This window comes from Hyalella azteca, unplaced genomic scaffold (genome assembly GCF_000764305.2).
Source record: "Hyalella azteca isolate HAZT.00-mixed unplaced genomic scaffold, Hazt_2.0.2 contig3075, whole genome shotgun sequence".
Lineage (NCBI taxonomy): Eukaryota > Metazoa > Arthropoda > Malacostraca > Amphipoda > Hyalellidae > Hyalella > Hyalella azteca.
In genome coordinates, this window is record NW_025933329.1 from 205,519 (window position 1) to 220,311 (window position 14,793).

At 35.4% G+C, this 14,793-nt stretch overlaps 1 protein-coding gene across 2 annotated transcripts; it reads left to right on the forward strand.

Annotated features, from left to right (window-relative positions):
* Positions 1–7,339: 7,339 nt before the first annotated feature.
* On the forward strand, positions 7,340–14,160 carry LOC108677538 (potassium channel subfamily K member 18). 2 transcript variants are annotated; one of them, XM_018165766.2, is made up of 5 exons: positions 7,340–7,948; positions 8,800–9,073; positions 9,614–9,836; positions 12,355–12,457; positions 13,520–14,160. In XM_018165766.2, exons 1-5 carry the CDS (start codon positions 7,556–7,558, stop codon positions 13,910–13,912), a joined length of 1,386 nt encoding a protein of 461 aa, XP_018021255.1. In that variant the 5' UTR covers positions 7,340–7,555; the 3' UTR covers positions 13,913–14,160. The 2 variants fall into 2 exon arrangements, with proteins under 2 accessions (XP_018021255.1, XP_018021256.1); XM_018165767.2 differs by having other exon boundaries at positions 12,358–12,457.
* The last annotated feature ends 633 nt before the right edge of the window (positions 14,161–14,793 follow it).

The following is a 14,793-nucleotide window of genomic DNA, read 5'->3' on the forward strand; positions in this document are numbered from 1 at the left end:
GCCAGAGCGTAAAGGGTTAAGGCTAAGAGATACTTTGAATTGCAATTACTTTTGATAATTAAAGGAGCAAATTAATATATTAAAACCTTCATTTGTTTTATTAAAGCTTGAAAAAATCTGCAAATTATTGCAAACATAAAATTTTCAGAGTTCATTAGTTGCTAAAATTTATTGACTATTCAGCTTAGTAACACAATTTGTGTTGTTACTTAATATAGATATTAAAACTTACTTAGTATGACCTTTAAAGTTGAAGCAATCAATTTTAACTTCTTGTTGGTGATTTATTATTTAACTGATTTAACTCATAATGTTCATGATTCAACTGATCTCCAATGTGACTTATAGAAAACATAGGTATGTTCAGAGGCGAGACTAAAAAAATTGCCATTTGAAATAATAAACATCCCAAAAGCTTTTAGTTTTCATATGAGAATTCTGAGACTTGAGAGTGCAAACAATCTTCCTCTATTTTTATAGCTGTATTTTCAGCTTAAAAAATATATATATATATAACTATAATCTGTAATTTTAAAAATACTGATAAATTAAATGGATGTTGACATCATACTTGGAGGCTGGGATGCCTTATTGAATGAATATAATTCAATTTGTGACCTGGATTAGGATTTCATTACTTTGAATGAAATATTGCCACTCCTAAGTGACAAATTTCAAACATTTAGAATTTTGCAACCCAGTTGTGCACTTTTACTAACAATTAGATAGGTGGCAACTCATCTAGTAGGAATATATTTACATGGCAGCATGATGTTCCCATACGCTGTGAAAGATTTGCAGTTTATCCCATCATTTTGTGTGGTTTAGAAAATTTTTTGGTATTGGTGAAATCACAGGAATCTTCTGGAAAAGCTTATGTAATTTTTCATTGTTTCAGAACATGTTCATTTCAAAAATTTGTCAGATACAGAGAAACAACTAGTGAATGTAATCAAGGGAGGCGTCATTGACACGGAATCAGATTTCAAACCCCGCGATGTCAAAAGTGCAGCAGTTTCTAATGAGCTCAATGTATCAATTGTCACTGTGGTGGAAGGTGTAATGTGGTATGCTTTTTGATCCGTTTTCTTATATGAACGTGAGAATACATTCCCTATCCACAATTCCACACTGCCTCTGGTGCACTGAAGCAAAAGTGCCTGTCAGTCATTTTGGTAGCATTGTTGTGTTGTGATCCACACATGGTTTGTGCAACAACATTCAAAGTTGTTTTCAATAGATTGAACAACATTTTTTTGTTTGCACTCGTAAATCAAACATCAGAGTACCGATGGACATTTTTATTTCTTTAACAATATTTTGAATGGTTCTATCATTCACTATCAAGTTAAAAGGCGCATTGAGTGATGGAATTTGGGTTGACATATATACAAAATCAAGTAAATAGGATACCACTCAAAAATCAAAAAAGGAATAATTACAAAATCACAAAAATAATAAAGAATTAAAGCACCAAAAATACTGATAAATTATTTTAATAATAACCATTTAATAATAACCAACAGAACCATGGACACAGAAATTTGGAAACTTCAATTTTTACAGATTTTCTAATTTTTTACTGAAAAAACTGGGAAAAGGCCATTAGAAGTTAAAATTGGCCAGATTCACAGGTGATTTCTGCTTAATTTTCTACTTATTTTACACTAGGCTAATAGTACTAACACTACTGTAAAAGGGGGTAACTTTGACTATTTTTTTAAATGATGTCATTTTTTTACTAGCCAAATTAAACTTAAATTGAGACATGCAAAATACAGGTCTATACTCTAGGTTCACTCATCATAAATTGCTGGCTCCTGCCTCCCATAGTTTTGATGTAATTTAAAAAAAAGTGATGGTCTTTGTTACCCCAGCTCTTGGGGTATCTTAGACTGGGTGGTAAAATCAATTATATTTTTTGGTAAAACAACTCTAGGTTTTGGTGCATTGTAGTAGAACTCTTCTAGTTACATATGCACATGACAAATTTGAGGAAAGTGTCATAGTCTGCAAATGGGGGGGCGCCATCCCCGAATGGGGGAGCTTAGACCACCTAATGTCAGCCGTGATGGGGTAATATTGACCGTCTTGGAAATTAAGTTAAAATTACCATATATAAGACTCTGTAGAGTCTGAAACATAATGAAAAAACATTAATAGGTGTATCAAACCTAAAATATATTATATACAGTGATTTTAAATTAATTTCCAAGCCGGTCTATGTTACCCCGTCAGGGCTGACATTAGGTGGTCTAAGTTACCCCATTTGGGGGTGAAACCCCCCATTTGCAAACTATGACACTTTCCTCAAATTTATCATTTGCATATGTAACTAGAAGAGTTCTACTACAATGCACCAAAACCTGCAGACTTGGAATTATTTTACAAAAAATAAAAAAAAATTGGAGGGGGTTCTACAACATGCTTTAAATAATAGCTCTTTTTCATGGGGCACATTTTTCATTTTTTAATCTATTAGATAGGGTAAACGCGGTATATTCCGACACATTAAGGACGCATCGGGAAATGAAAAACTATAAAAAAAACGTATGCATTACGTAAGTTCTGTTGCCTTCACGTGACTCTCAAAACACTTCACTACACATCAGCAACAATGAAACGTCACAAAATGTTGCCATATTTATTAAAAAGCCTTTAGAATGGAAACCTACCAAATCCCTATATTCCGTCACTGTGTGTGACCCACTAGATGGCCAAGACCTAGTGTTTTGCAGTATTTCGACACGCAAATGTATGACGTCACCATTTCAACCATCAATGAACGCATGGAACTAAAACAAAGCTTAATATAAAGGAAAAACTAGAGAAGTGATGGAATTACCTACGATGTCTGAATATACCGTATTTACCCTATGCATAATTTTTTATCTTTCGATTGTGTTATGTAGCCTCAGTATTAGGCCTTTAATGCCCATTGACAAAATTTTTCTATGTCAAATTATTTGACATAATCAAATAGTTTTTAAGTTTTGGGGGTTTTTGTTAAAAAACGTAAAGTGGTTTAAGTTACCCCACGAGTCTAAGTAACCCTCTTTTACGGCATAGTGGCAAACCAGTAATTTTTTAGTTTTAGAATCAGTTAATTTTTAATTTTCTCATTTACCCAAGATTTAAGCCAATATCTTATGTATGATGATGCTGGTATCCATAATACTTTTCTGGTCTACTTATAGGACTTGAAATTGAACTTGAAGGAGAGTCTAAAAAACTCTCTGCTTAGCCACTATGACTTATGTTTGAAGGTAGGCTAGTACTAGTTATATAATTTTAAAAAAGCAATCTAAAAACATAAATAATTCATCAAGGAAGAATCCTGGAAGATAAGGAATGAGTATTGAGGAATGAGGATATCACATCTTTTGGGGACATCATATTCACAAAATCATTGACATCTGACATCAGTGACAGAGTGACTTGCAGTGCAAAAGGCCATACCAAGCCTTCACTTTCATCCTGCTTCAGGTCCCAGTTCCCACTTAAAGTACCTAATTTCTCAGTAGTCAGTACAAACTGTACAATGGGTAGTCCATGGTCAGGAAGATGTGCCAGGTGCGCAGGAATTTACTTTGTCATTTTAACGACCTGCGCGGTGCGCCGTACTATGCAGGTAAAAAAATGTGCCGTGCGCCGTACTTTAGTAAGCTAAAATAGTTCTACTATTTTAGTCAACAATATACGCGAGTATATTGACTACGCGTGTCGAACTGACAATAACAAAATGTAAGACATGTCCGGGTTACTTCTGACTCTTCCACTTGTCCGCTTTGTCGGATACGGAACGTACGGTAATCGTAAACTGCGGCTGTTATACATACGAAATGTAAACAGATGGTGTTCAGTGTTTCCATATGACTTTGGAGAAAATTCCTTCTAAAATAAAGTTCTAGATTTCTCATTCACCAAATTTCCGTATCAAGAAAAATCATATATTATTGAAAGATAATTAAAGGCATACTGTACTGAGTAATGTGAGTATTACATCTGTTCCTCCACAAACTGCTCGTGCGCGGCAGCGCAACGTAGAATTGATGGCCGGGATTGCGCGAACACCGAACACATGCGCGAAGATAATCAATTTTCATTACATTGCGCCAACTGTGCACAGCAATAGCTTAAAAAAAGTGAAAATGCACGGGAAAATTCACCAAAAACATACATCATCCTGAGTGTGGTGGGACAGGTGGGTAGTGGGTACCTACATAAATTGGCCCAATAGTTAGGCAGATTGGATGTCATTTGAAAAATCACTCCAATTTCTGACACAAAGACAACTTACAACTTACAAGAAAATTATTTGAAAAAAAAACCGTCATCCATAATCAACATTGAACAACTCTCAAGTTCTCAACTGAGTCAACTCCAATCACAAAATCAGGATACCTAGCGTTAGCAGTCCTAGCTAACAGCTGATAGGCTATCCTATGGCACTATAATGGCAGAGATAACTGCATACGAGTCTACGAGATGTTCATAAACGATAAAGTCAGCCTGAAATAATCCATCTCTACGTCTACGATGATATTAGACTAGAAGTACCTAGGTAGTCCTAGTAGGCTAGTCGTAATTCGCGACAAATTACAATTTAATAATGTGATCACTGGTCAGTCTACTGATCTACTAGTAATTGAATGAACTAATGTTTACTTTTTACGAAGATCAAACACAATATTTGTATATAGAATAGTGTGATTGCACGACTTCGGTCTTGGACCCCTTTGGACACAACTAAGCCCATTCGGAAAACATCACGAACAAAGGAAATGAGCCCAGTGTGTACCCCGACTACACTACTTCCTCTACCCTTGCTAGTTGTTTTCCTCGTTCTTTTTGTTGTTGATGTCCTTTCTTTGTGAAATAACAGGATTGGTTCCAGCACTGTGAACTTGAAATTTGGAAGAAATATTTTACTGACACAACATTTCACCAACTATAATTTCACATTTTGGACAGAATAAATTTAATCTTATATTCTAATACTTTGAAATGATTGAATGCCATCTAAAAATGTTTAAATCAAGATACAGCCTGTTCAGGACAAAGTCTTTTAAAAAAGCCCAAACAGATGAACAATTTATTTGTATATTATTTTTTCCTACGGTAGTTGAAAAGAATTGAGAGTCTCTATACGATAGTGAAAATTTAAACTCATATCATTAGTCTGCTTATATCGCAAGTTCACAAGGAATTTAAAAGCAAAGAAAACGCCAAGAAAATTCACCATATCGATATTGAAAACGTTTCGGAGTCCAGCTCCATCATCAGTTCGACTAAACTAAAAATGAATAAAATCACTTTAAAAGTCAAAATTCAAAGACAGACATAAAACCCAAACAAGACCTAACATTATATCGAAATAAACAGGACTAGTTATGAACAACTTAGTCCTAGGGGTACGACAAGAATATAAAATCCTAGCGATTTACTATTTCCAGAAGTCAACTCCAATCACTATAGTCTGATATCCAATCCAGTCTGAGATCCAATCACTATAGTCTCCAATCACTATAGTCCAAAGACTATAGTCTGGAAATAGTAAATCGCTAGGATTTTATATTCTTGTCGTACCCCTAGGACTAAGTTGTTCATAACTAGTCCTGTTTATTTCGATATAATGTTAGGTCTTGTTTAGGTTTTATGTCTGTCTTTGAATTTTGACTTTTAAAGTGATTTTATTCATTTTTAGTTTAGTCGAACTGATGATGGAGCTGGACTCCGAAACGTTTTCAATATCGATATGGTGAATTTTCTTGGCGTTTTCTTTGCTTTTAAATTCCTTGTAAATTTAAACTCTTATTGGTTAAATTTCGATCTTGTAATTGGTCGATGATGCTAGATTGGAATAATGATATCAATTTCGAACTAGATAAATGGAAAAACTATAAGTTATCAGTAGTAATCCCATTCGAGTTGATGAGTGGAACCATTCAACCATGAGTGGAAGTACCGGTAGTTTGCATTGCAATAATTTTAGAATTCTAACAAAAAGTTACTTGATTAATAATGGTAACTTAAATTAATTATTTTTCCAATATCTCACATATTAAACCGCTAGGCCACACCAATTCAATAGACGTAAAACGAAATCGGAATTTTCATTTATACATGGCTTGCTGTTTGATTGATTTTAGAACAGATTAATACGCACAGAGCACGCAAGATAAAAATTCTAACAAGTAATAAAACTTTTATAATGCCATTGATCCTACATGTTATTATTTTAGTGTAGTTTTGTCACATCTTCTGACATACTTTGAACAAAATCCACACTTATTTTTCGCGGCAAAAATGTATCTCAGTATTTAATAAGAAGGATGGAACTAAAGAGATGTTAAATTTGCACGTAATCATAAATTTAAGCAATAAAACGACCAACTGAGAGCAAAGTTGGGGAATAAAAAGGCCGTTGAGTTAGAAGCAAGACACTAGACATGGACTGATGCCAAACCTACAGATCAGTGAACGCTCGAAGCTGAATGAAGATGTGGTGCAGGCTTCTGACTTTATTTCATCGGTAACAAATACTTTGTTATTCCCAAATTCATCGGCAACGAATTACAATGCGTTTATACAGTGCACTGGTGATAAAGTAAGGTGTGACTCTGAAGTACGGCAACGCAGTACAGTGGGACTCTGAAGTACATGGGTAACGCGGTACGGTGTGACTCTGAAGTACATCGGTAACGCGGTACGGTGTGACTCTGAAGTACATCGGTAACGCGGTACGGTGTGACTCTGAAGTACATCGGTAACGCAGTACAGTGTGACTCTGAAGTGCATCGGTAACGCAGTACAGTGTGACTCTGAAGTGCATCGGTAACGCAGTACAGTGTGACTCTGAAGTGCATCGGTAACGCAGTACAGTGTAACTCTGAAGTACATCGGTAACCCAGTACAGTGTGACTCTGAAGTACATCGGTAACGCAGTACAGTGTGACTCTGAAGTACATCGGTAACGCAGTACAGTGTGACTCTGAAGTACATCGGTAACCCAATACAGTGTGACTCTGAAGTACATGGATGATTCGTGCATTAAAGTTATTCTAACATTCGTCGATAATGATGGGCGGTATGATTCTCCTGTATATAAATGATGTTGTCATGATGTGATGGTGATATTTAGCATATGACGGGATTCGCTATTTGGTCCATTGGTTACAAGGTGGCCCAGTGGTTACATTTCAGAGTAACAAGATTGGAGCAGAGAGGCGCGGGTTCGATCCCAGCTCTCGGCGCCCAATTTGTTCAACAAATTCTCTTACTTAGATGCAATCTAACGTTCTTAATCTATTCATTATGTCTATAGTCGTGTCTTATGTTCTTCAGGTCTTTAAAAGTAAATGCGGCGAATATCAATTAAAAAGTGTTTTTCTTGCTATTATAGACTGTATCAAGGCACATGATTATCTACATAAATCAAAGTTGTATCATGCAATAATAACCAATAAGCATGACAATGTCTAATTAAAAGTGATTTTTTCCCACAATTTCGAGAAAACGTCTTAATAATCTCAGCGCCGCCGAAGACTGCAAAATGAGCATTAAAGACACGAGATACTCAAAGTCGACCACGCCGAGGTCTTACAACCAAGGAGTCTTTGGTGCAACAGACACCGAGCGAAAGACTTTTCACATCGGGCACCATGATGGCAAAGGGAGAAATCCACAATTGCCGATTGCGATAGACAGATCGTACGATTACGAACGTGGTGAAAGATTTACCATCGACAGAGATAGAGGATCGCAAAGATCAAGAGGATCTATCAGATCTCGTGGGTCTTACAGCAGTTCAACTCATGGTTCCGAAAAACCATTACAGGAAAAGGTTAAAGATTGCTGTCGCATGACAATCGCTTTCATTTTCAGCAATGTTGGAGTTTGTGCAATGTTTGTCGGTTACACTATCATGGGTTCTTTCATTTTTCAGGTGAGTAGAATTTTATTTAAATGAGATATCTTTTTACAAATTTTTATCCAAGGTTAGAAATAGCTTTAAAAATATGTGTAGCGTAATTATTAGCCGTTTACAATTATTGATAGCAATATTTTTAAGCTACTTTGCATTATGTTGTCTATACATGTCGTATACTCGATTTTATAAACTTGATTCTCCGTTTGATTAAACTTCAAGCGTCAAGTTTAAACTTGTAACTTCAAGTTTAAACTTGTAACTTCAAGCTTAAAACTAGTAACTTCAAGTTTTGAAGTGAAATGTGCTCGTACGGGAAATTGTTTATCAGAAAATGTGGGGATTTTTTTTGGAACTAGAATAATAAAATGTTAATTCCAATTTTTGTGTCAATATATGTGATGGAATATCATTTTCATCTAGCTTAGCATTTAGAAACTGCTCACCTCAGATTGAATTCAAAATACAAATTATAATAACTGTTCATCCCGCATTTTGATTTTAATATCGTTGCCAATTTTTCATTTATTCGTAAGGGTTATACGAAGGGATAAAAAATTATGTCATTAAAATCAAGTATATACTTATATTTTTATATTATATTTTGTATATGTAAAATATTTTATTCATGTATATTATTTTCTTTTAGTTTTGATATCCATGCCTGCAATACAATGTAGTTTTTATCGCATTTTCTCATATACGGAAAAAATGCGCTGTTGTGCTCGTCATGTCCGTCCGTCTGTCTGTCTGTCCGTCCGTCCGTCCGTCTGTCCGTCCGTAACTTCACGTTTTCGTCGAGGAGAAAATGCGCTCTCTGTCACTCACTGCAGTGAGTACTGAGTTATATTTTCTTTAACTGTGTTCAGGTAATCGAGCGAAACGACGACGCGTTCAAAGATATATCTGTAGAGGCAGAGCGTAACAGAACAATAGCCTACCTCTGGAACATCACACATCACTTCAACATCAACAACTACAGAGGCTGGAACGACAGTACTGCGGTCGGTGTCTCGAGCTACCAGAAATATGTTATCGATGCCATAACAAGAGGATATAACGGCAACGATAACGCTACTTCGTACGATCCCTGGTCGTTTGAAGGGGGGTTTCTTTACTCATTAACTGTCATCACTACTATTGGTGGGTGTTAATTGTCTACTCATTGTTACGTTATTGTACGTTGTTACGTTGATTTGACATTTATTGTTATTGTTACGTTGATTTTACATTTAAAAGATACAAAAGGCTAAATCACTTCGAATGCAAATTCAATATTTGTGCACTTATATAAGTAAATCTTACAGCATTTATTTCGTCGGCATTACATTATTCCTCCCATCTTATTAATTTATCGAATTTCCTCAGGCTGCGGTCACATCTTGTCCAAAACTACATGCGGCAGGATCTAGAAGATACCCTTATAAAAATTTATTTTGTACAGTTTAGTCCCAAATCAGCATTTATTTCTTCGATATTATATTATATATTCCTTCAATTCATTAATATCCTCAGGGTACGGTCACATCGTGCCAAAAACCACGAACGGCAAGTTCATGACGATACCCTTACAATATTTATAGTTTACAGTTTACAGCTGTCTATTGTGTACAATTTATACCCAAATTAATATTTATTTCTTTGATATTATTATTTATCCTATTAATTCATTATTATCCTCAGGTTACGGTCACATCGTACCCAAAACCACGAACGGCAAGATCATGACGATCGTGTACACGATATTCGGCATGCCGGTCTTCCTGCTCTACATGGCCAACATCGGCGACATACTCGCTAAGGGCCTCAAGTGGACATACGCGAAGATCTGCATTTGTAGGCACGCTCGGGACGAACAGCGCTATCAGCCCAGCGCGGTCTGGCGGTCTGCAGCTACAATGTTCAGGTAGCAGACTTCGGGTCTCTTTGCTTTATCTATTACAGTAGTTGAATAGTATATTTTTAGCGCATTTTCGGTTGGAGAAAATATAAGAAACGACTGAGAAATTCACGAAATATATTTTTATATGGTGTAGGTCTACCTTTTGTGTCAATTACAGCCTCGCTTCCCTATTTATTCATACAAATTGTGAATGGTGTCTAACGGAATTTTAACCCATTCTTCAGTTGAAACTCCCTCAAGTTTTTATAGACGATTGTGACGGGAATCGACTTCTGACTTGCATCTCTAAAATCAAGCATAAATGCTCGATAATATTCAGGTCGGATGATTGTGGTGGCCAAATGAGAAGCTCAACTTCATTAGAATGTTCCTCGTGCCATTTTTAACAATTTCAGCTGTATGGATCAGGGCATTATCATCTTGATAGATGTCGTTCCCCTCCGGAAACAGTGCTTCTATCAATACCGTCCTCAAAGCAAATGAAACCATTGCATTGTAAATTCAACTCTTGGTGCCAGATTGCTAATATCTGTAAAAAATTAATAATATATTTTCCTATATTAAAATATAAAAATCATAATAATAGAATGACTAATAATTTCAGAATGAAATTCAGTCTGTGAAAGCCGATGCGTTGCTTTTTAACCTATAGGTCCAAGTAAAATACAGATCATGACGTCACTCACAGTGAAATAAAAGAAGTTGAGCTTCTCTCAATAAATTTTATCGCATTTTCTCATTTATGGAAAAAAAGCAAAAGGCGCTATTGTGTTCATCACGTCAGTCAGTGACTTCTCATGTCCGTACGTCCGTGACTTCATGGACAGACGAGAAAATGCGCTCTGTCACTCACTGGAATGAGTACTGATCTAATTTTTAGCGTATTTCCTCACTTATAGAAAAATGTACTATTGTGCTCGTTATGTCTTTCTGTCCGTCCGTCTGTCTGTCCGTCCGTGACTTCATGTTTTCGTCGACGAGAAAATGCGCTCTGTCACACACTGCAGTGAGTACTGATTTTTTCATTAATTGTAACAAGTATATATGGCGGTGTTATCAGCCCGGTGCGGTCTGGCGGTCTGCAGCTACAATGTTCAGGTAGCAGACTTCGGGTCTCTTGTTTGCATTATCAAGTAGTTGAATAGAATTTTTTATTAAGTGCAATAAGTCTATATGGCGGCACAATCAACGCGATGAAGTTTAGCGGTCTGCAGTTATGATGTTCAGGGAGCTACAGCCGTCTTTTTTCTTGTTTGAATTTTTAATTAGTTACAAAATCGTGCTTTCTACAATGGCAATAATTTCTTTGAATTAATAAGTTTAAAAATAGCAGTGTAATGAGACCAGCGTGGTCTGGCGATCTGTAGCCACCATGTTTAGGTAAGGTAACAGACTTGAGGTCTCATGTTGGCATAGTTAAGTAGTTGAATATAGCATGTTTTTTCAATGAAAATAAGTTCTTCACATTAATAAAATAAATATGGCAGTGCAACCGACACGATGCATTTGCGGTCTGCAGCTCCGATGTTTAGGTATAAGACTAAGGGTCTGCTAAAAAATGAAATGTAGGTATGTAATCACTTTTAAAGACTCCCGGTCATCAAAAATGAACACATAGTGAAGACCAACATGTATAAGGTGACTAACGAACCTGATGTTGAAGTATTGTAAATAAATGCATGTATCTGCAGGTATATTTGTTTACAATATTTACGATAATGTATAGAAATGGACAGTGCCTAAAGCATATGCTGTTGCTCCACAAACTTTCGTTAGAGTGTCATGAGAGTTTATTTATTTTATATTAAATATAGATATGCTATACGAATTACAACGTGATAATGACTGAGATGAAAATTTTCTAATGAACATAAGCTAATAAGATGTCGTGACGCAAATTCAGCATAAATTGCGAATAAAAAAACAAAAATATTACGAGCCAATATTAACGAAAACCAAAATGGAGGCTAAAAGGATGCGCGGCTGATAAATTAGGACACAGTCGCAGGGCACGATCGAGTTTGTATTTAAATAGTAAATCGAAGAAGATTTCGAGAGCAAAAAGAAAAATTAAGTGAATATATAATATCTCCAAATGAAAAAGTTTTCAATGAAGGTGAATTTACAAAGCGTTTTATTTGATTTAAATTTCTAATGAACTGCCTATTTAAGTAAATTTATGATATCAACCCAAGAAGAAAGACGTGGAAACCAAACCTCATAAAGATTTACGTAAATTTTCAAATTTGAACTAATATGAAAAATTATATTTTTTTCAAATTTGAACTATTTTTGGTTAACAAGAATAAAAATTTGAAATAAAAATTTGAAATTTGAAATAAAAATGTTAAGATAGAAATGAAAATATATTTTTTTCAAATTTGAGTTATTTTTGGTTAACCTGAATAAAAATTTGAAATTCGATATAAAAATAAAATTTTTAGTTCAAATAAAAATTTTATAAATAAAAATCTATTTTTTTTTGCAAATTTGAACCATTTTTGGTTAATATTTCGTCCAGCAGTCCAGTGGACCCACGGTACCCAGCAGTTCTGGAGAACGGGGGCGGGGAGGGGTTCGAGCTGGACCCTGGCCAGAGGAGGGTTCTGCACACCCCCGACCAGGTACAGCAAACTTTTTTTAATAATGTAAATATTTGTTTGAAAATGTATATACGATATCGAAATATTAACCAAAATCTTCAATTAAAACGTTTCCAATGAAGATATGGTGAACTTACAGGGCATGCTATCAAACCAAGAAGAAAGACTTTGCTTAACAAAATTCGGGGTATGCTTCAGCCTTGGCCCCAGAGTTGCTATGTTGGAGTAAGAGTTATTCTGGGTCATTTGGCCAACTAGTCAGAACCTCCAACTAGTCAGAACTAGACTAGTCGCAATCAGCGACTAGTCAGAACCTCCTTGCCTACTTTACAGTCTCCTGAGACCAGGGCAAGAGTTGGCAGAATAAGTACCAGAAGCTTGTAGCTTTCTGATTTGGGGACCGGAATGTGGACCGAAAATCGGATATAGGGAAGCTGGTGGACTATGCTCCCCGAGTCCTAGGCGTTACTTAATCCAGAGCCGCCCTCGGCTCTAAATTTTGCTAGGGTTGAAATCAAACTTTAAAAACATGTACGTAAATTTTCGAGTTTGAACCATTTTTGGGACCAATCAAGAAAATTTCAGGTACCTTTTTTCTTAATGTAATTGTTTTAACTCTCATCGTACAGCACAAGTTTTTGCCTTTAATTTGGATCCTGCTTCATGATCCCAGCTTCTATAAAACTCGAGATATGTTTTTAAATACGTAAATATTTGATAAAAATTTTATATACGATTCTTCGTGTAATTTTTGGGAGTTTACACTAAAATTCCAACTTAATTTTCTTGGTATCTATTTCAGGTATTTATTTAGTTATTCATTATGTCTTATTTTATACTGGTTTCAATATAATAGTTGTTTAATTTAAAGTTAAAGTTAACTTTTGTTTTCTCGAGCAATCAAGAATATTTTAGGTACATTTTTCCTTAATTAAACTTAATTAAACGTAAGTGTAATAATATTCTTATAATATTATTTTGCTCACTACATCTCCGCTAGAGACGTTGAGTTAAATTAAAAACTGTTTTAATTTGTAAATTTTTCATTGCTTCTCGCTTAATTTTCATTTTAATAATTTTCAGATCTCCATCGGATCGGAGTCGTGGAGATCGGTACCTTCAGAGAAGACGGATCTCAGCTCTGTCAACATCCCTATCACGATCTCACTGGTGATTTTATTCGCGCTTCTCTACGGCGGTACGGAACTTTTCCAAAGTTTCGAAGACTGGGATCCTCTAACTTCATTTTACTTTTGCTTCATCTCTCTCACGACCATCGGTTTCGGTGACATAGTACCGGGAACTTCAGTATCTGCTGACAACAGAATAAATTTCATTTACTGTGCCTTGTATTTGATGTTTGGGTTAGCTTTACTCAGTATGTGTTTCAATCTCATGCAGGAAGAAGTTGTTCATAAAGTCACGACTTGCGTCCGGTCCGTCACTTTCTTCAAGAGAAGAAAGGAGTTAAATTGAAGGCAATTAAATCTAATAGAGAATGATAGAATGCAAGGATTAATTCATATCTTTCATTGGGAATTGTTTCGCGAGAAATGTGATAATATTAAATAGAATAGACAAGGCATTATTGTGCATTTTTTAATACATATTAGCATGTTAGCTCGCGTGGCCCGGATTCGATTATCCCAGCATTGTTAGATCCCATTATGCAGAATCCCGCTTATGATAATAAATGTATAGCCACTAATTGAAAAAATATAACTCAGTACTCACTGCAGGAGTGACAGTGAGCGCATTTTCTCGTCGACGAAAACGTGAAGTCACGGACGGACAGACAGACGGACGGACGGACAGACAGACATGGCGAGCACAATAGTGCATTTTTTTCATAAATGAGAAATTGCGCTAAAAATACCCGTTCAAACCCATAATACATATAAAACCGTCATTAAGTGCTTGTTTAAAATTATAAAAAACTGTTTTGGTTCTTTTAAATTAAAATTTATTCAACGATTTAAAACAATCAATTTTTGATCCATTCTTTTCCTCCCAGTTTTGCAATGCTTTACTATCCTCCCATTAGAAAAATTTCAGGTCCCGGTAATAATCATCATAGAAATATAAATAAAAAATAAATTTGTTATTTTTTATCAATTTTACGTTGCCACGACATAAAATACAAAGAAACTTTGACAGTAATACGAGTATTTAAGATTATGTGTAAATAAGGTCGATTACTGCATAATTGGTTCATGGAACATTTATTTGATTTGGAATAATATCTCCTAAATAATATAACTTTTATGTATGTAGAACAATTGTTTTCCTAACACCCAGTTTATTCACAATTTCCAGTACCTAATTTTTTCCTGTTGACCCTTAGTCTCATATAAAAG